This window comes from Acartia tonsa, chromosome 3, assembly GCF_053477335.1.
Source record: "Acartia tonsa isolate MP-2025a chromosome 3, ASM5347733v1, whole genome shotgun sequence".
Taxonomy (NCBI): Eukaryota; Metazoa; Arthropoda; class Copepoda; order Calanoida; family Acartiidae; genus Acartia; species Acartia tonsa.
In genome coordinates this window covers 56,943,299-56,963,994 of record NC_137262.1, presented here as the reverse complement: position 1 = coordinate 56,963,994, position 20,696 = coordinate 56,943,299, and the positions used below count along the sequence as shown (strand labels likewise).

Below are 20,696 nucleotides of genomic sequence, written 5' to 3'. Positions count from 1 at the left end.
GTTCGTAAAAGTGTCCGCCTGCCATTTTCAATTTTGCGTATATCATAATTGCAAAGTTTTACATATACGCGAAAAGTTCAATAGAAGTGTTTCTTTAGAGTAAAGTATATGGTAGATGCGTTGATTAATACTTAAAGTAGGGTAAATGCCTTGTCTTATTAAGGTTGCTTCTAATGGAGAGTTTTACTTCGGTAGCAATAGATTTTTATTTCTAATACCTAGGTATTCTTTATTATTTTCATATATTTGCCATTTTTGCTTTGCTATTTTTCTAAGAAGAAAGACATTTTTTCGGACGTAATTGAGCATCTTATATTATTTCAGAAAAAAAACTACACAAAAAATAGATAAAAATGGGTCTGTTGACAATTTTGAAAAAGTTGAAGCAGAAGGAAAAGGAGATGAGAATTTTGATGCTTGGATTAGATAATGCGGGAAAAACTACCATTCTCAAGAAATTCAATGGAGAGGTGAGTTAGATAGATAGATATATAGATAGACGGACAGACAGAAAGGCAGACAGAAAAGCAGACTGACAGACAGACAGACAGAAAAGCAGACAGACAGACAGACAAGCAGACAGACAGACAGACAGATAGATAGTCAGATAGACAGATAGGTAGAATGTAGATAGATATATAACTAAATGGATTTATTAAAAATTGGATCTTACACCAGATTATCATGTACTCTAATAAAGTGAAGCTGGTAGCTGGCTAAATAAGGATCACCCCAACGCCCCCCCCATCCACCCCTTTACACCATCCCCTCCACCTATTGGATGATCGCACTGACCTAGTCTATAATAGCATCCTAAATTGACGATAATTTTTCCCCTGTCATAGTATTCAATACGTATAAATATTTTTTATCCATTAATAGACTTATAAACAGACAGACAGATGGAAAGGATAGGCCAAAATAGACCTATCAAGAGAAATAGTTAGATAAACATATTGATGAATAGACAGAAAGGTATAAACGGGAACATAGCTATTTGGTAGATAGATATTTAGATTTGGAGATAACCTTATATGTTTAATTTTATTAAAAAATAGATTAGTAGTAGTCACATTAAAAATACACATACTGTGATATAGATTTGTTGACATACACTAAGATGATTTAAAGATCCAGCTCAGATTAAAGCTTGACAGATTCATATTCCTGTAAGTGAACTGAACATCTTAGTAAATGCATAAACAACAATCTCTGAGATCCTAATTAAAACTTTTTCTAATTCAAGGACATATCAGAAATCGCACCAACACTTGGATTCAACATAAAAACTTTGGAACACAGAGGCTATCAGTTGAATTGCTGGGATGTGGGAGGACAAAAATCTCTAAGGTACCTTTTTTTCTCATCATTCGGTGCTGATTGGAAACAGAACCCCCAACTTAAATTTTTTAATGAATATGAAATTCGAGTAGTTCTTTTTATATTCTGTACATAAACCCCGCTGGAGCTATAACTCTGGTGCCGTAACCCTGCGGGGTTTTTAATTCAAAATAAGAGGGGAAAGGTAGTTCCAGACTTGGCACTTTTTTAAAATACAGATTATAGAAATAATAATGTTTTGTCTCACAAAATATTTTTTTTGATGAACGACATATTTATTAGATGGGCTAAAATTGTTTTGAGGGGTGCATATTCTGCATGGTTGACCCTGTATGTATATCGTGCAGAATATACACCCCTGATTGTTTTAGATCGTATTGGAGAAATTATTTTGAATCTACAGACGGCCTAATTTGGGTGGTGGACTCAGCTGATAAAAGAAGATTAGGTAACTAATATATATTTGTTCACAACAAAAATAATCCTTACAGTAAAGTAACAGGATGTCTGTCTGTTTGTACCGAAGGATTTCGCTAACCGCTGAATTGATCGGGTTCTCCTTAACAGGGTAGCTTCTCATAGTTTCCGGGAAGGTTTGTAACTGTTTTGGAGGAGGGATCCACCACCATCCCAAGAGAAATTGCCCCTAGAAAAAAATTCTACCCCCGGGCCCCCCCCCCCCTTTAAAAAAAAATTATTTTACTTTTTTTTAATGGGTTTTTTGATTCAATTCTCCCTCTTCAAGTGGCCAGAGGCCTCTAGGGGCGTAGCCGCTAGTAATGATAAAAGCAAGAACAAGCTAATATGGCTTATTTATCAAATGAAAACATTTGTCTTTTTTTATAAATAAGAATTACCAAGATGCAAAGTTACTTAATTTATTTCCTAAAATCTCTTATATAAGATTGGCGGTAATTTTTGTCGATTTTTTTGTAAATGTAAATATGATATTTGCTTCTTTTTTTTATGATTTATTTATTGTTTTAGAGGATTGCAAGAAAGAGATGTACGCCTTGCTACAAGAAGAAAGACTATTAGGTGTCAGTATTGAATTTTGTATATATAAATTTTTGGGTATAGTCCCTTTCGAGGCAACGCTCCTTAAGGGACGATTCTTCGTTTTTTTTCTTACAGTAACTTTTCTCCTGCTGGGGGCTCTAACCCTGCGGGGCCAATTGTCTAACCTTGTGGGGCAATCAACTTTCCCAATATAACCTAACCTAAAATAACCTATCAAAAGCCATTTATAAAATACGACGAATCGCCATTTAAGGTGCGTTGCCATGAAAGGGACTATTTCCATTTTTTTTTAGATATAATGATATTTAGGTAATTGAACTTTTTTCCCCTTATTGATTTTGTTTGTTATTGAGTGGTTGATTATTACTTATTTATATTAGAAAAACCTACCTTATGGATTATTTTTCCTTCACTCGAAGTTTAAAATATTTATTTATAGCTTAGTTAGCAAAATTTATAATTACTAGGTACTTATTACCCCTTTTTCAATTACTTGTGATTTAACCCTGTAATTATTAGGTGCTACACTACTGGTATTTGCAAATAAGCAAGATCTACCTGGAGCCCTCAGTAAACAAGAAATTAGAGAGGTATCATTTATGTATTTCTTCGTTTTGATCTCATTTCTGTTAAAACTTTTTATTAGAGCGACTAACCTTCGATTATGGTCTTTTGTTTTTAGTTCAATTTGAAATAGTGGATCTACTGCAGTTCACGGTAAAATATTGCTGGTAACGAATATTGCCAAAAATCTATTAATTTTAAAGGGTGCTAGGCTAGCTGCCAAACAGCTGAACGTACAGATCATGCCCGCACAATGTTTTAAGCGGCATAAGACAGCCTACAAATAATCTGTAATATACACAAATCAACAATGCATAATTATCTCGCAGTGCAGAGAAATGCGCGAAAAAGGCCTATTTTTTGCGTGTTTTCTTCAGTGGAGATTACCCTCTGCATCATTGGATCTTGGCAATTCCAGATTATTTGTAGGCCTTCTTATACCGCTTAAAATGGTGTGCAGTTATGATCTGTACGTTCAGCCGTTTGGCAGCTAGCAGCCTTTATAATTCATAGATTTTTGGCAATATTTGTTACCAGCAATATTTTAACGTGAACTGCAGTAGATCCAAAATAGTTTTTAATTTCGTCAACTTTAATTAATGATACTTACTCAATTGCTTTTGGTGGTAGAAGTCTAACAAATCTGTGGATTCATCAATCTAATGGGCAATATTAAGAAATTATAAATATGATTTATTTAGATAGCATAGCTGCTATGTGAGATAATTTTTATGAATAATTTCCTTTACTCTTTTTTAAAATTTTAAAGGGGTAGTTGCACGAAATGCATTTAAACGTGAATTAGGTGAACTACATAATTTTTCCTGTTCAGTGGTTTTAAACTACATCTATAGGGCATGCATTTGAAAGAATTTTAATTTTCTACCACGTCGTTTTAAAAATATCAAGACTTGAATATCATATTCTTATGATATAAACATTAAACATATATAATATATTATGCTTGCAATCATTTTTCTAAAATGCACTTCATGCAACTATCCCTTAATCAGTTTAGTTTAAGATGTTTGTTAGGATTTTTTTTTACATAACACATTTTGTAATTGATGATTGCTATTTGAAGGTGTTGGATTTGGATAACATACAAACGCATCATTGGATGATAATCGATTGTAGCGCAGTCACTGGTCAAAATTTAGTTGAGGTAAAGTCAAAGATAGAAAGTTAGATAGATAGTTGCTTATTTAGTTAAGAATATGAAATTATTTTCTCGTATTTATTCGAATCCGGTGGATAGGAACCGGTTCTTATCCATACGAAAAAACTATGTCTAGCATCGTATTATATCCAGCTTTCTACGAATATAAAAGTGTACAATCATAAGATTAAAACCAGTTTTTTCAGCCGGTGCCTTCGGCACCTCGGGGCTAAAAAAACTAGTTTTAATCTTATAATTGTACATTCCATATCCGCGGAAAGCCGTTTATAATACGATGCGAGAAATAACTATTAATGCCTTTTTGAAAAAAAAGGCATCTAGTGTTCGGTTCTTTACCAATTCCAAACAAATTTTCAATGCTCTCTTGTCTTTTTATATCCTTGTGGTACCCAAAAATATAGGTACCCAAAAAGTTTGTTAATGAGGGTGTGTGTTTGTTTATTTATTCGATTGAAATTATTTTCGAATGATTAATTAATGGATTAAAATAACTTTTAAAGGGTGGTTATTAAAAATATAAAACAATTGACTAGAAAAGTTTTTATTTCAAAGTTATATGATAAAGTTGAAAGATTTTCTTGTTTGTCCGTCAAGATCTCGCCAACTATTACAATTGACTTTCAAATTTTTTGGGAGCCTTAATAAGGCCCTTGGATGGTTTTACGCTTAATCTATAATACAAAGTAGAACGATGTCTGTCTGTCTGTCTGTTTGTTTGTAGCGAAGGATCTCGCTAACCGCTGAACCGATCGGGTTCTCCTTTACAGGGTTGCTTCTCATAGGTCCCGGGAAGGTTTATAACTATTTTCTTGGGGGGTTGGACACCCCCAACCCCTCCAAATGAAAAATACCCCCCCCCCCCAAAAAAAACAAGTCGTAGTTATGTATAAAATAAAGTTTTGGTTTTTGGATTGTTTTAGCTTCTTCACAATCACCATTTCCCCCTTTTTGAAAAAAGAGCCCCTTGTTGCTAGTGGCGGAGCCACTAGTTTATTTCATACTAGCGGCTACGCTCCTATAAGGTTATAGGGGCACTTAGGTTGACTCCCCCCCTATTCAGTTTGAATCTTGTAAAGAAAAAGTAAAAGAAAATATTTTTTTTTTGGGGGGAGGGGGATTTTTATTGAGAGGGTGAAAATACACTCCCTAAAAATAATTAAAAACCTTCCCTAAATCTATAAGAAGATTAACTGTAAAGAAAAACCTTATCGGTTTAGCGGTTACCGAATCCTTCGCTACAGACCAAAAAAGCTTAATACTTTATTTAATAGGATTAATAATAAATTCATATTTTTAGGGAGTAGATTGGCTGGTGGATGATATATCAAAGAGGATATTTTCTTTAGACTAGTACTCACTAATTCACAATCTTAATATTTATTCTTCACAAACCAGTTCCAGGTTGTTTCTCAAAAGGGGATGTTTCAACAATTGTATTGCACTATTTTTATTATCAAATTTCATAATTAACCCCCCCTTTATTCCAAAATTTTGTAAGAGTTGGCACTTTTACCTGCTACTAGGGTTGGGCCGGATACTTTTTTGGCCGGATATCAGATATCCGGCTGATTTATAATGCCGGATATCCGGTTCCGGTCGGATATCTGGCCAACGTTAGATATCCGGCAATATACCAGATATCCGGCCGGATAACCGGATATCTGGCTTAAAAAATCAGCCGGATATCATGTAACCGGATAGTTTTAATATCCGGTATCCGGCCGGATAGTGAAAATGACCGGATATCCGGCCGGATATCCAGCCCAACCCTACCTGCTACCATAGTCAAAATTTCACACATCAGAAAAAAAGAGAAGTAAAATCCATCGCCTAATGTTTAATATTGGGAAATGTAAAGTTTATTTTTTGCCATAATACATTTAGTGGAACGTCCCCTTGTTGAAATTATCTCGAGATCTCTTGACAACGGGCACATTGTGATCTTCTTGTCAATTTTATTGTGATCTTTTTTGTTGTGTTATTACCACTATAATCCAGTATTTCATTATTGTCGGTGTGCCATCGCTTTCGCCTAAGATTAGCATATTATTCAATGAGGGTGGGGGGCAATGGCTGTTTATTACACTAGTCCCCAAATTTTTTAATGATGTATTCTTTTGCGTTGGGGACTTTTTTATTGAATTTTGATTGGTAGGTTCATTGAGTTAAGTGTCATAACGTTTCAACCACTATCTGTAATCTACAGAAGTAATCATTTTGTGAATCTTCATTGGGGATTTACATCAATTTATCGGCCATTGTCTTATCCCTTTAGATCCCTTGTTATTAACATTTTTTTATATTTTATTCATGTTGGTGTGCAATCGCTTTCGCCCAACATCAAAATTTTTAAAACTGCAAGTTATTTCCACAGAACAGACAGTCACTTTCTGTCACTATTCTAATATATTTGTAATCGTATATTTAGCAAATATGATACGACACTACGCGGAGGTAATGGCGCACCTAATCACCTGTATTAGCTGTGCTTTATATACTAATGTTCTTATTCCAGCACATTAAACAAAACAAAAAAAATATTGCATTTATCTAAAAAAAAAAAACAAATAAGTTTGCTTGGAGGGTTTAATGGGAATAAAATTAATCTTTCACTCAGAATGTATTATCTATGAAAATACAGAATTTTGAAGATTGATTAATTTTCCGTTTACCTTACCCTATTATTAAAAAGTAGGGTTGGGCCGGATATCTGGCCAACGTTCGATATCCGGCAAATTACCGTATATCCGGCCGGATAACTGGATATCCGGTGTCAATCAGCCGGATATCCTGTAACCGGATAGTTTTAATATCTGGTATATATCCGGCCGGATATTGAAAATGGCCGGATATCCGGCCGTATAACCGGCAATACCGGATATCCGGCCCAACCCTATTAAAAAGCTAATATATTACTCACTGAAACGTATGTGATAATGCTATTACCTAATAATATTAATTTTATATACTAAAAAATACATTTAGTAACTTATTACCTAAAAAGTCAATTTTAAGTAGGGAAGTTACTCTATAATTAACGAGGGACTGTTCGTTTATTTGCTTTCATTTACAAAGTACATCTCTCATTGCTCATCCCTGTGTACTCACAAAGTTGCTATTCTATTTAAATTTTTCGTCAGGGGTGAATATTCTGCAAAAGATTCATGTTTTTTCCCCTGGTGCAAATTTTTTTAGTTTCCCTTCGGAAAAAATTCGGAACTCTTTATTCTATTTATATTATCTCCCTCCCATACATTATTTTAGTTTTTTCATCCAGGAGGGGTAAAAATGGAAAAAATGTTTTCATTTCTCTAAATTTTTTCATCTTTTCATCAAAATATTATTTTATTTTTTAACTCCCCCCCCCCCCCCCCCTTTAGCAGGGTCAAGTTTGCAGAATATATACCCCTGTTTTTCATTTAACCATATTATATTTTATTACTAAATAAATCTTGAAAGATTTTTGGAACATTTCTTTCAGGATGAAGTTGCTGCGCTACTTATGAACATTTGTATTAACATTTGCAATTTTCTATAGCAATCTTGTATTTCAGACATATTAAAAATGCGGTTCCATTGTTTATCTGACGATCCAAATCGTCCCTGTAATATTATTCAGTTTAAAAATTCTGTTATAATGTTAGGTTGGTATTTTAGTATTTCTTCATAGTAGCTACAATGCTACAATTATCTGCGACTGTGGCATAACACGTAGCGCATCCACTCGTTGTCGGGAAGTTGATATGTTCTAATCTCGGCCCGACACCGCGTCATAACTAGAGACGTTAAAAATTGTTCCTATTGCTGATATTTCAAGTGCGCGACATAAATAGTTAGAGAAGGGGAAATGTCTTGGCCCACATCTTTATTACCATGCACAGTTAGGACTTCTTAAACAAGGGTCATGTAATCAAATCTGTTCAGATTTCGCGAATGCCGCGCTTGTTATTCATAGCGTAAAAAATGTCGAGAAAAAACGCGGCATCTTTTAAAAACCCATCTCTGGAAAGCAAGGAATGGCTTAATACCATCCACAGATATATTTTCATAGTTATTCGGATCTTGAATGAAATTTTCTACAACTTTTTATACTAGGATATCTCAAATTCTAATACATTAACATTTGTTTAGATTGTGGATTAAACTTAACACCTTTACAGCATTATCTACCAATACCTTTAGTTAGCTCAGCCAAGGAATAGTTACATCTCATTTTATTTTTTTTATTGTTTAAAGGTTAATTGTCTGTTATTTTTAGACATAAGAACTTCAAATTTTAAAAAATATTGCAAAATCTTACTATTAAAAACTTCTTTTATACTCATGTGAATACCTACTATAATAGATGTACTATTACTTGGATGTTGCACCAGATTTTAATGTACTCTGATAAAGTGATGCTCGCACCTGGCTAAAATAACGATACCCCCAACCATCCCTATTACCCCTTCCCTCCTACTAGATGGACGAACTGACCAATAAATGAGGTCCAAACTAGCAAGCTATATTGACGAAAAATTTTCCCCTATCAATATATCCACGCATTTCCTATATCCATTAATACTACAGTTTAACTTAAATTGTCCAAAAATAAAATGTAATAGCCAACAAACAGTTTATATGATGAAAATGTAATGTGACCATCCAACAGATTTATAATCTACCAAGTATTTCCGCATCGGGAGATGTCAATATTGAAACTGAATTAAGGTAACGACGTTTTCTCAGGGATAAATGGATGGCATTGGTTTGATTTTTCTGCAATTTATTTTAAGGAAAAATTTTGCTTTCTTTATTGAGGTACATTATTGGTAGATCAAAGATACTCATTAATTTAAATTCAAGTATCTTTTGCATTACCCATTAAATTGTTTGACCATGCAAGTTGCTTGCAACTTTTACTGTAATATTTAAGTAAAATTATTCAATAAATTAAAAATAACTACTCTCTTTGTCATCCTATTCTTTGTATTTGTATTTCCATAGTATTTTTCAATTGTTTTTTTTACATTAAAATTAAGATTGTTTTATTTAGAGAATCAAATGGAAGAGCATATTTAGACGCAGAACCAGAAGTTTTACCTCCTACACAAGAATTCTTCAATTTTCGGTAGGTCTATTTTCCCTAAATCGAACAAAAAGTTGGAAAAGTAACGGCTAACGGCTGGCAGCTCAGCCGCTTAGTAATTTTCTGGCTTTTTTCTATGGAAATAAATCACGAAACCTCTCTCCACATAATGCTCTTTTCCGATCCAAAAAGTTTTTAAACGATTCTAGCCGGTAGTTGCTAGTACTAGAAATCTAAAAAAATATTTTTTGTATCATTTCACATGATTTAAAGCAAAAATATGTTTTAAAATGTTGATTTCTACGTAATTTTTGACAGATTTGCCCTAAAAATAGCGAAAAAACGGCTAAACGGCTGAGCCATTAGCCGTTACTTTTTCAACTTTTTGTTCGATTTAGGGAAAATAGACCTACCAAGGATTACTCATGCAAAATTTCAGATCGAAATTCGAATTCTAAGTGCCATTTATACATTGATTACGAGATGGTTGCATTAAACCCCCCCCCCCTTATTTCCTTTTACTCAAGTAGCTGGATGTATGTATTTGTGTTTGTCCAGTAAGATCTTGAATATAACTTGCCTGATTCTTTGTAAATATTCTCTTGATTCTTGTCAGGTTTTAGGCTTCTTTTCGAACATATGTAGAATGGTTAACTACCAAATAAACATGGCCCTGAGATAATATCTAACTTTCCTTTTAATTTCCAAATAAGAATTAAATGGAGCCAAAAACCTTCCCCTTTTGCAATAACAACTAATCATATCTAGAACGATGTCTGTCTGTTCGTCCTTCTCTCTGTTTGCCCGCCTGTCTGTAGCTTAAAACCTCGCTAATTGCTTTACCAATTCGGTTGTGCTTCTCTGTGAATATACCTACTGCGTCCTGTGGTGGTTTTAAGCTATTTTCTTTGGGTGTGGGACTATATAATATTTGTTTTCTTTAAAAAAAATAAATATATTTATTTTAGTGATGTTGATGTGATTCTGATATCCAACTACAACTATATGTTGGCTTTGCCGTATATTACTGAAAATACTGGATTCAAGTAAGTATTTAAATATGTTGCTAAAAATGGATGTAGTAGAATATACGTGGATATTTTGACAGGGGAAAAATTGTAGTCAATTTAGCTTGCTGGACTAGCTGTTCATCCAGTTAGAGATGGGGGGGGGGGGGGGAGGATCGTTATTTTAGCCCGCTACAGAGTTTACTTTATTAGAGAACACGAAAATCTAATGAAAGATCCAAGTAATAGTAAATCCATTTGTGAAAAGAACAATCTTGGGTTTGTCTTTAAAAAAATTATTTTTAGTAGCGCAGCTTTCCCTGCAAGAAAGGTCAGTCTGTCCTGACAACTAATTTGTAATTATCTTCAGTTAAATGATGTAATTTTACGATGTCAACACTATAACTTCTAGGAATAATATGGAAGATACATTACAATTAGGGTCGAACTATCCATATGTAATTATTTTTAGGGGAAAGATACTTTGTACAGAGCCAACCCTTCTTTTGGGAAGAATATTTATGGAAGAACTTATTGAATATTTAGACAGAGCTCCTAGGTAACTATTTTTTATGTTTTTAATAGGTATTATTTATTATTGCAATAGGTAAGAGAAATTTAGAGTAATTTCCAACTTAGTTTTTTAGTACATGCAATTGATGATTGATTTTCTATGCCAATGTCTAATCTCTTTATAGCTGTCTTTGAATGGATCATGGAAAGAAAACGAAGTAGTGGGTGTCGTCATATTTTCTCAGTAGCTTTTCTCCTATTGCTAGCTCCTGCGGGGCAATCATTAACATTTACCTCATCTAACTTAAAATAACCTATCAAAAGCTACTGTGAAATTACGACGAAACCAGCTACTTTGTTTTCTTTCCATGATTAATTTGAATTACATTTTCTTAACTTTCTTTAAATTGATATCTAGTACTTATAATTTTTTATTTTTAGATTAAAACCTAATAAACTCTTTAATGAATATTTTCATTAAAACCCAATACCTAACCTCTATGTTTTAGATTAAATAAACCTGGTAAATGGAAACAATTTAAGCAGTACCTGCCTCCACCTTTATCTGGTAAGAAATTAACTTTCCTCCTCTGTAAATTGTTCATAATTGAGACATATTGAATTATTTTCGCACTTGAAATTGCGCAGTTAACGCTCTACAGTCTATGCAGATTTTTTTTCTGATAAGAATTTCTGGATCATAAAAAGAAAACGAAGTAGCGGGTTTCGTTCGTCGTATTTTCACAGTAGCTTTTGGTAGGTTATTTAGGTTAGGTTAGGCAAATGTTTCTGAGTGCCCCGCTGGTTTAGAAAATTGGCCCCTCATGTGTTAGAAATAGGAGAAAAGCTACTGTGAAAATACTACGATACCCGCTACTTCGTTTTCTTTCTATGATCCGAATTACTTTGTTGTTACTTAAAACTATTTACTTTCCTTTGAATGTTGCCGCGCTTTTATATTGAGATTAACTAGCAACCGACAGTAACCGCTATTTTTCTGTTCAGATTTGAGAAATGTAGATGATTTAAAGCCGCTGTACACTCTAGCGGCTGTCAACAGCTGCTTAGCCAAAGTAGAAGTTGTCGGCCACAATGAACGGATGGACTGCTTTGGACTTATACAGGTTAGCTTGAAATTCTGGATAAAGGGAAAGAATAATGAACAATAAATATTCACCCCCCCCCCTTTTCTCAAGACTTTGTGAAAAATTCTTTAGATTAATTCAGAGAGAGAGGGGACAATGGGCTATTAAATACAAAAGTTTTATAAAAACGGTTTCTTATTCGTTGGCTTAACAACTTTGGGGACTTGAAATGAATTTAGGTTGGTTGCTTTATTAAGTTTAGTGTCCAAACCACTAATTGCAATCTACAGAATGGGTAATAGTAAAATCGGGGATGTACATCAATTGATCGGCCATTGTCTAATCCCTTTAGAACCCTGAGATTAATTTCAACGGCATTATTCTCTACCTAATGTAGTTGTTGTAGTTGTACTCAAGTTGTTGTAAAAAACTCCTTTCTCCCCTTTTTTTGCAATCTTTTTTTTTGGCGTGTTTTTTAATGTATATTTTTACATCGTCAGAAAATCTCTAATGATTATAAAGTATTTGCAAGTCATTGTGCTACTTAAAGTCTCTAAAACGGTATTATTGGCAGATCTAGGTATGTTTTCTACTACTAGAGAAGCTTTCCATAGATTTTCCTTTTTCTAAAAAAATAATATTTTTAGGTAACGTCTGTAAGTTCAGGGTACTGTATTGGATCTTGTAATTGGATTCTCTCCACAGGAAAGTTCATAATGATAATACGTATAAGATAAAAATGAATGGCGGTTTCCCCCAAAATGGCTAATCAAGCATAGAAACTAACTAAACTGTCTTGGGGTGGTTTTTGGCTGTTTTAATATTAGTTTTTGGATGGTTTTAGGCTTTCTTTTATGCCCATTATTACACATACGAATACAAAACCCTTAGATGCTAGGGAGTAACCGATAATAGTAAAAAATGACCAACATTACCATAGGTGATTAGAATGAAAACTTTAATAAGATTACTTGATTTGCCTTGTATTGTAATAAATAGACGAATAAAAGAAAGATATAGAGTATATTCTTAACATTGAAAGGAATCCTCAGACGAGCGATCCCTCAATTAGAGTAGAATGGTCGTACATTAAGAATTACAAAGTAGCTTGGATACATTAAATATATTACAATGATTATACGAACTTAATCGTTTTAACAGGATTTGAAAAGATTGTATATGTATCAGCAAGTTCAACGTTAACTACACATCCAAGGGCGATAGATCAACAGAGCATTAAGGTAAATAATTTAGATATCTATCCATCAATCTTACTTACTATCTATCTATGTAGATAGATAGTTATAATTACTTTAACAACACATCAACGGGAGTTACTTCCTATACCTGCATATTTTTATCTTTCTTTTTTTCATTTGTGTATATTTTCCATAATTAAAGAAATTCAAGATTTATATTTATATTTTTACTATTTAGATTTTGAAAAGAAATAGAGAGGGTTAGGGAAACAATTCAACTTTATTGGACACCCATCTATCTATCTTTCTATATATTTATTAATTGACTTCATATTTATTAAGAATGCGGACTGTATGATTCTGACTGGGCTAACTCAGGCCCCCACCCAAATGCCTGACCCGATGATTGGAGATTTCTGTAGGCTGGTTTGTGATACTCTCAAGTCCAATGGAAATGTTTTAATACCCTGTTTTCCTTCGGGTAAGTTTCATTTGGACATTGGACGATCAATTAATGTACATCCCCAAAGATGATACACAAAATTACCCCTTCTGTAGATTAAATTAGTGTGTGTAACGTTTTGACACTCAAAGTAATGAACCAACCATTCAATAATAAATACAAGTCCCCAAAGTTGTTTGACAACGAATATGAAAACGTTATTATAAAACTTTGGAGTCTAGTGTAATAGATTCCATATTGTCCCCTCTCTTGTTGGTTACACTTAGTACCTATTATGTAGGGATCTATAGAAATAAGACAATGGATGATAAATTGATATAAATCCCCAATGTTGATGATATTCAAAAATAATCCCTTCTGAAGATTAAAACTATTGGCTGAAACGTTTGGCCACAAGTGACTTAACTTAGTGAACAACCAGCCAATGAAAAATTAATAGAAATACCCAAAGCTTTCAAGCCACACTAATAGTTAAAAGTGTATAGTTATATAAGTCAGTTATTTTCAATTTCATTTATATAAAAAGTTAGCTCCAAATAATTAAATTTCGTATAAAGAAAATGGAATATATAGTTAAAAAATTATTCGTAGTATGGAAAGTGATAATACGTGACTAAATAGGTATAAACAACAATCTTGGTATAATATCAATTTATTTTTTAGTAAGATTTATTATTGTGTCTCATTGACCATCTAGTCTAGTACATTTATTGTAATCTATCTAGGAATCATCTATGATCTGTTTGAATGTTTGGCCGGACAAATGGAAATGAACGGATTATCTACCTTGCCGCTCTACTTCTTCTCTCCCGTTGCCGACAGGAAATTATCCATTTTTATATTTCCTCTGGGATATCCTTATACTAAAGTAACAGGATGTCTATTTGTCTGTGTGTTTGTACCGAAGGATCTCGCTAACCGCTGAACCGATCGGATTCTCCTTAACAGGGTAGCTTCTCATAGGTCCCGAAAAGGTTTATAACTATTTTGGGGGGAGGATACCCCCATCCTCCCAAAAGAAATCACAAAAAATCGAAATTTTTTTCTCTCGAATAGAGACTCCTACGTAACATTGCAAAGTATCGTAGAAATTTGATAGAGACTCCTTCGCAACATTGCAAGGTATCGTATTATTATTTTTTTAAACCAAACATTTAAAATGCCACTAGAGGCCTCTAGGGGCGTATCCGCTAGTTAAGGGATAAGACAATTGACTTTATTTAAATTGATATACATTCCCAATTAAGGTTAGCAAGATTACCCCTTCTGTAGATAAAAATAATCATTGGTTGAAACGTTTTGTTAATGTTTTTTATCCAACCAATCAAGTTAAAGTAGAGAAGTCCCCAAAGTTTAGAGCTACCGATAGTTATATGACTTTGGGTACCAGTACAATTTATAGTTAGATGTCCCCTCCTTCTGTACATTTAGTTGTTTTAGAATTAATGATTTTGTAACTTATCAAAAAGAAAAACAATGGAAATTTTAACTTTAGTTCGTTAGCCTATAGTAACATAATGGCTGAATGGTTGTCTACAGCTAAACATAACAGAGTTTACCTACCAGAGGTAAGATCTAGTTAGCCTATAGTAATATAATGGTTGTATAGTTGTCTACAGCTAAACATAACAGAGTTTACCTACCAGAGGTAAGACATAGTTAGCCTATAGTAACATAATGGCTGAATGGTTGTCTACAGCTAAACATAACAGAGTTTACCTACCAGAGGTAAGATCTAGTTAGCCTATAGTAACATAATGGCTGAATGGTTGTCTACAGCTAAACATAACAGAGTTTACCTACCAGAGGTAAGATATAGTTAGCCTATAGTAACATAATGGCTGAATGGTTGTCTACAGCTAAACACAACAGAGTTTACCTACCTGAGGTAAGATATAGTTATAGAGTTAATAATCCATATTATCTTTTTTAAATATCCATAATTTTTTTCAATTATCTAAATGTAACACCTTCTCATAAGGGTTCTAAACTAAAATGAAAACGAATATAAAATGAAAAGTGTTGTTAGAAAAATTGCAGTTGCCCGAAATTTACTAACAGTATCAATTGCAAAAAAAATTATTTTCATTTAACTATTAGTTATTATTATTTTAGGAACCGTTTGTACATGGAAATCTTATCAGAAATGGTCGTTTAAAGAGCTTTAAAAATCTTCAGGTAATAAGATATTCTCCTCTTATTATCAAAATCAAATTTTCACATTGGTAGCTTAAGAATTATGGAAGGAAATTTTGGAGAGAGGGCAATAAAGGAAAATTCATTTAAATATTTCTAAAACATTTTCTTTTAATAATGCATGTGTGTGTAATGTATATTATACTTGGATATTATAGCAAGGGAAAATTATCTTTAATTTACGTTGCTAACATGGATATCATTTAATGGTCAGTTCTTTCATCCAGTAGAATGAGAGAGGATGGGGTAAAAGGGGCAGGAAGCCATTTACAAGTTTAACTTTAGTAGTGTACATGATAATCTGGTGTAAGATCAAAGTAATAAAAAATCCATTTCTTGAATGATTGTCCTAGCGCTTCAAGCTAGTTATCGATAAAACAAAGATTACATTTTTAAGAAACTTTTTAAATGGAAAGATATATTTCAATTTACCATTTTCTAGGATGAGGGAGTGAACGCTGAGTATCGGCAACCCTGTGTTGTATTTTGTGGACATCCTTCCCTAAGATTTGGCGACGCTGTTCACTTTATTGAGCTGTGGGGAAATAATCCAAATAATCTCATCATTTTTACAGGTAACCAAATTTCCCTCCTGAAATGCTTTTTCTGGGCCAACACTAATCTGACCACTTGCTCTACAGACAAGTTGCATGAGCTATATGTATGTAATTCTCCATTAAGGGCAGGGACTGTGTACCTATTTTGTTTTGGGTCTTCGAAATCAGCTAATAGCGTCGGAAATATAATCACACAAAACACAGAGGGTCCACACAAAAAAAAATTGCCAGCAGACAAAAAGGGTCTCTGCCACTTTAGGCAGGTAGTTGTCTGTCTGGATTATACATCTATATACTCATACATTTATTATTAGAATGATAAATAGATCAATATTTCCTCAACATTTTCAAACTACCTAAGAGTTGGAAAATAAACATATTTTACTTTTATTGTCTTATCCTTTTAACTCAAGAAAATAAATGATATAAAAAAGAATATATTATTTTAGAACCCAGTGTGGACTACCTGGAAGCCTTAGCTCCATTCCAACCTTTGGAGATGAAAGCCATCAGTAAACCTATTGATACCAGTCTTAATTTTATTCAGGCATGATTTAAAATATTTTTAACACGTTAATTTAAAAACTTTGGGTACTTTTATCATATCTTGATAAGTTTTTTTGGTACCTAAAAATTAATAAAAAATTTCAAAATTCAAAAAGGGAAGTTTTTTTTATGGAAAATTCGGGTTTTACATCAATTTAACATTGGGTATTGTCTTATTCCTTAATCATAGAAAATATAAATAAAGCTACAATCCCAAATAATATTTACAAAAGCAAATATTCCCCAATCCCCTTTTATTAGATAAATAGTTGTGTACAATTTTCATTTGAATTATGTGATATATGAAAATCATGTTAAAAACTTGCAGGCCAAAAAGTTGATAACAGATTCACGGCCCAGATGCCTTGTTATACCTGAATCCTACAGTCATCCCCCCCCAGGAATGGATAAATTTTATACAGATAAGATTGTAGGGTTGACAATTCGCCCAATTTTGGGGGGCGGATTCGGATTTTTACAAAAATCCACGCAAAAATAGCGGATTAATCCGTAGATGCGGATTCTTGTTTTTTTTTCGGATTTAGATTTCTTATGCTCTGGACACTGACAGGTAGACATTTTATTACTTTGTATTATATTATTACTTTTTATCGGAACTTGTATATTTTATTGTACCAAAATCATGACATTTTTATTGTTATTAAGGAGCTATATTAATATAGATAGAGATAAATTTTCTTTTGGAAATTCTAGAAGCTTAAAATATTTACTAAAAATGTCTGCCTTCTGTTTAAAATACAACAACCTAATCAAATTATCCACTGGTCTGTCAGGCGGTCATGCCTACCCCACCGCATCTGACCTCTGTATCGACGTAAACATTCCAACCTTCAAATATAACAAGTTCGATATTATGAAGCTTCCAGTGGAGCGCAGCTATGAAAATATTGGCATTGACCAGGTAAACAATTAAATTTATTGGTCAGTTCGTCCTTACATTAGGATGATAGGGGGTATAATTTTTTCAGCCCGCTGCGAGTTTCACATGATAAGAGAACATGAAAATCTGTTGTAACATCCAAGTAATGATATACCCAGTTAACGTGTATAAGATTTTCGTATTAGGTTTTACGACTCCAATCATCCCAGCTTTTGTAGACAACCAAATCTTCAATTGCACGACCTTTTCTTAAAGTCTAAAAATTTCGTACTCTCACCTCACCGTTAGAGAATTAGAAGATCAGAGATAATTTTAAAAATAACATTCAATAAGATAAAGCGTTTCTAAAATTACGGTTTGAATGTAACTGAATAAGGAAATTAAATTTTAGTGTATATTCAGTTTTGATAGAATTATCTAATCAATATGAAACTTGAAATTATAACTTGTTCCTAACTTCCTATACTTGCAGGGCGACCACTGCATACTATATATACTATATATACTATATAGGATGAATTTGGATACTATATCATACTATATGACAAAAATTTACTATATATACTATATATTATTACCTTTTCTTGACCAAAATTTACTATATATACTATATAATATTATATTTTTATAACAAAAAACGGATTTTGTGACAACACCTCTTTGGTGTTTTGTCTTATTTTCACAGTAGGTTTTCTCCTATTTCTAGCCCCTGCAGGGCAATCATTAACCTTTATCTTACCTAACCTAACCTATCAAAAGCTACTGTGATATGATGAAGCTGCTTTTAATCTTACCATATTACGAAATTGCCAATTATGACCAATAAGGGGGGTAAAAAAATTGCGGCGCGCTTCGCGCGCCATTTTATCCCCTCCAAAACCAAATTATCCCCCCTTAAATTTTTTACCCCCCCCCCCATAATGAAAAAGCTTGGACGCCCCTGAGCATATAAATATATATCACATGATGTTCAGTAAAGTTTATAATTTTTTTGTGTATACTTCCTAAACTAAAAGACATGTTTTTTTTAAAAATCTTAATTAAAACACACAACAATCTACCTATATTTCTAGACTTGATAAAATAACACCAATATTTTTGTTTAAAGGTGGTGTAAAATTTTCTAGGAGCGTTTCGCGCACCGCCCTAACAAATCCTTTCAAACATCTCCTTAAACAAGGATGACAACATCTATAAAAGCGAAGCTCTGATACGATATGATAGACGAACATTAACTTTTGTTGAGTGTCAGAACTGAATATACAAACTATGAAAATATAAGGTTTGACAAAATTATACGTAAACTTGTTGCAAAACTTCTTAAATACAGAATTCTCTTTAAGGACATACTGACATTTTAATACTTGATTATAGAGGTGCTTCGCTCATAATATTGTACCTTATTGTTATAGGAATCAGTAAACAAAAAAAACAGATCAATCGGATGCTTTTATCACATAAAAATTGTTATTAAAAAAGTAAAAAAAATCAACATGTTTAAAATGGACGTACGGACATTCTGGTAACGATTATAGAGTTGCTTTCTAAATCGTACCTAACTACTACAGGAATCACCATGCAAAGTTTGAAATTGATGGGACAATTCTAACATGCCTAAATTAATTAATAAAAGCTAACTATCTCGGACGGACGGACGGACCGACCCTAATTATAGAAAAGCTTCGCTTTTAAAAAGTGTCAAATTTTTTATGTGCCATTTAAAAGGGGGGGAGATGGTGATATAACTTTTGGCATTATCATCTTGGTAATATTTTTTTCACTTTTGAAGATTTTTATCCCCCCCTCCGCTCGGTTCCCTTGCCTATAACCTAACCTAACCTAAAATAGTTGTTCTCTGCCAGAGTCATAGTTCTGTCAGGGGTGTCAGTTTTTACCGAAGGATCTTGCTAATCGCTGAACCGATCGGGTTCTCCTTAACAGAGTAGCTTTTCATGTGTCCCGGGAAGGTTTATAACTATTTTTAGGGAAGGTACCACCACCCTTCCAAGAGAAATCACAAAAAATTAAATTATTTACGTAGAGATCTGAACGCAATATAGAAATTTTTTTCTCAAACTAGATATTTGAAATAAAAAAATAAACATTGAAAGTGCCACTAGAGGCCTCTAGGGGCGTAACCGATAGTAATTCTACAATTCACTATGTCTGTCAGTCCGTAATGCAATGTGAGAAATGTGATTTTCCAAATTATTTCCAAAATGAGTTTTTAGCTCGCCCCCACCTAATTTTTTTAAGGTGGGTTAATCATCCCGCGACCGTGGCTCAACACGTAGCGCATCCGCTCGTCGTGCGCGACATAAATAGTTAGAGTAGGGGGAATGCCTTGGCCCAAAACAGGCGCAACTCACTACCATGCACAATTAGACTTCTCAGACAAAGGTCGTCGTGCAATCAAAGGGTTGGTTGTCTGATGGCAAATGAACGCTTTACACCGCAATCATAGGGCTTAGGGCTGACAACCCTATCCCATATCCATAAGCCACATTGTTACAGAAACACTGATGAATTGTCAGTGGCCTATGCTCCCACCTGTGGAGTAAAAAGGGCTTGTTACTGTTTTAATCATCCTTTTGTATCATCCTCCCTCCCATAAAAATGTTTTAATTCAATGAGTGGCGTGGGGGGGGGGGGTTAATATTGTTTTTTTGCAAGATGTCTTTAAGCTCCCAGTCATTGCAGGGTGAGGAGAAGGGATGGTGATGAAGAGATGGGGGAATGGAAAGGGATCAATTAATCCCACCCCCTTAAAACGCCCTTATTTAAAATTGGTATATATGATTAACCCCCCCCCCCCTAAAGCTAAGTGCCTCCAAGGGGGGGGGGGGGCAATATGTTCAAACTGCCCCCTCCCCCCTCAAGACAAAGTGCTTGGCAGAGAAAATCCCTTAAAATATATTATTGTTTGTAATTACGATTTAAATATCAGTTATTTTTCATAGATTTAACTTAATTATATGTGAGATTGCTTTGATTACAACATTGCTTTGAGGTATTATTGATGAAGTATATACTATGATTTACTAAATAATTCAAAG

The 20,696-nt window shown here is 33.6% G+C and overlaps 3 protein-coding genes across 7 annotated transcripts in view; 2 read left to right on the top strand and 1 right to left on the bottom strand.

Moving 5' to 3' along the window:
* Nucleotides 1-20,696, bottom strand: part of Ddx56 (putative ATP-dependent RNA helicase DDX56) — a 402,780-nt gene that overhangs the window by 69,546 nt on the left and 312,538 nt on the right. The gene's annotated exons all lie outside the window — the stretch shown is intronic.
* On the top strand, nt 150-7,660 carry Arl2 (ADP ribosylation factor-like 2). Of its 5 annotated transcripts, none has more exons than XR_013877827.1 (9): nt 150-470; nt 1,247-1,350; nt 1,713-1,789; nt 2,329-2,379; nt 2,881-2,951; nt 4,010-4,090; nt 5,403-5,506; nt 6,021-6,115; nt 6,621-7,660. XR_013877827.1 is itself a non-coding variant. In XM_080154623.1 (7 exons), exons 1-7 carry the CDS (start codon nt 354-356, stop codon nt 5,454-5,456), a joined length of 555 nt encoding a protein of 184 aa, XP_080010749.1. In that variant the 5' UTR covers nt 150-353; the 3' UTR covers nt 5,457-6,082. The 5 variants fall into 5 exon arrangements, 1 of the variants encoding a protein (XP_080010749.1); XR_013877828.1 differs by having other exon boundaries at nt 5,990-6,115; XR_013877826.1 differs by lacking the exon at nt 6,621-7,660 and having other exon boundaries at nt 6,021-6,608.
* IntS9 (integrator complex subunit 9) overlaps nt 7,660-20,696 on the top strand; it is a 25,078-nt gene continuing 12,041 nt past the window's right edge. The window contains exons 1-18 of the mRNA XM_080155029.1: nt 7,660-7,749; nt 8,237-8,295; nt 8,757-8,815; nt 9,141-9,215; nt 10,142-10,219; nt 10,653-10,739; nt 11,203-11,261; nt 11,699-11,817; nt 12,426-12,485; nt 12,942-13,019; nt 13,320-13,458; nt 14,166-14,262; nt 14,936-15,008; nt 15,556-15,618; nt 16,079-16,211; nt 16,643-16,740; nt 17,068-17,228; nt 17,406-17,661. Coding sequence (XP_080011155.1) covers nt 7,671-7,749; nt 8,237-8,295; nt 8,757-8,815; nt 9,141-9,215; nt 10,142-10,219; nt 10,653-10,739; nt 11,203-11,261; nt 11,699-11,817; nt 12,426-12,485; nt 12,942-13,019; nt 13,320-13,458; nt 14,166-14,262; nt 14,936-15,008; nt 15,556-15,618; nt 16,079-16,211; nt 16,643-16,740; nt 17,068-17,228; nt 17,406-17,661 — 1,773 coding nt within the window. The 5' untranslated portion in view covers nt 7,660-7,670. The remainder of the gene's footprint in view (nt 7,750-8,236; nt 8,296-8,756; nt 8,816-9,140; nt 9,216-10,141; nt 10,220-10,652; nt 10,740-11,202; nt 11,262-11,698; nt 11,818-12,425; nt 12,486-12,941; nt 13,020-13,319; nt 13,459-14,165; nt 14,263-14,935; nt 15,009-15,555; nt 15,619-16,078; nt 16,212-16,642; nt 16,741-17,067; nt 17,229-17,405; nt 17,662-20,696) is intronic.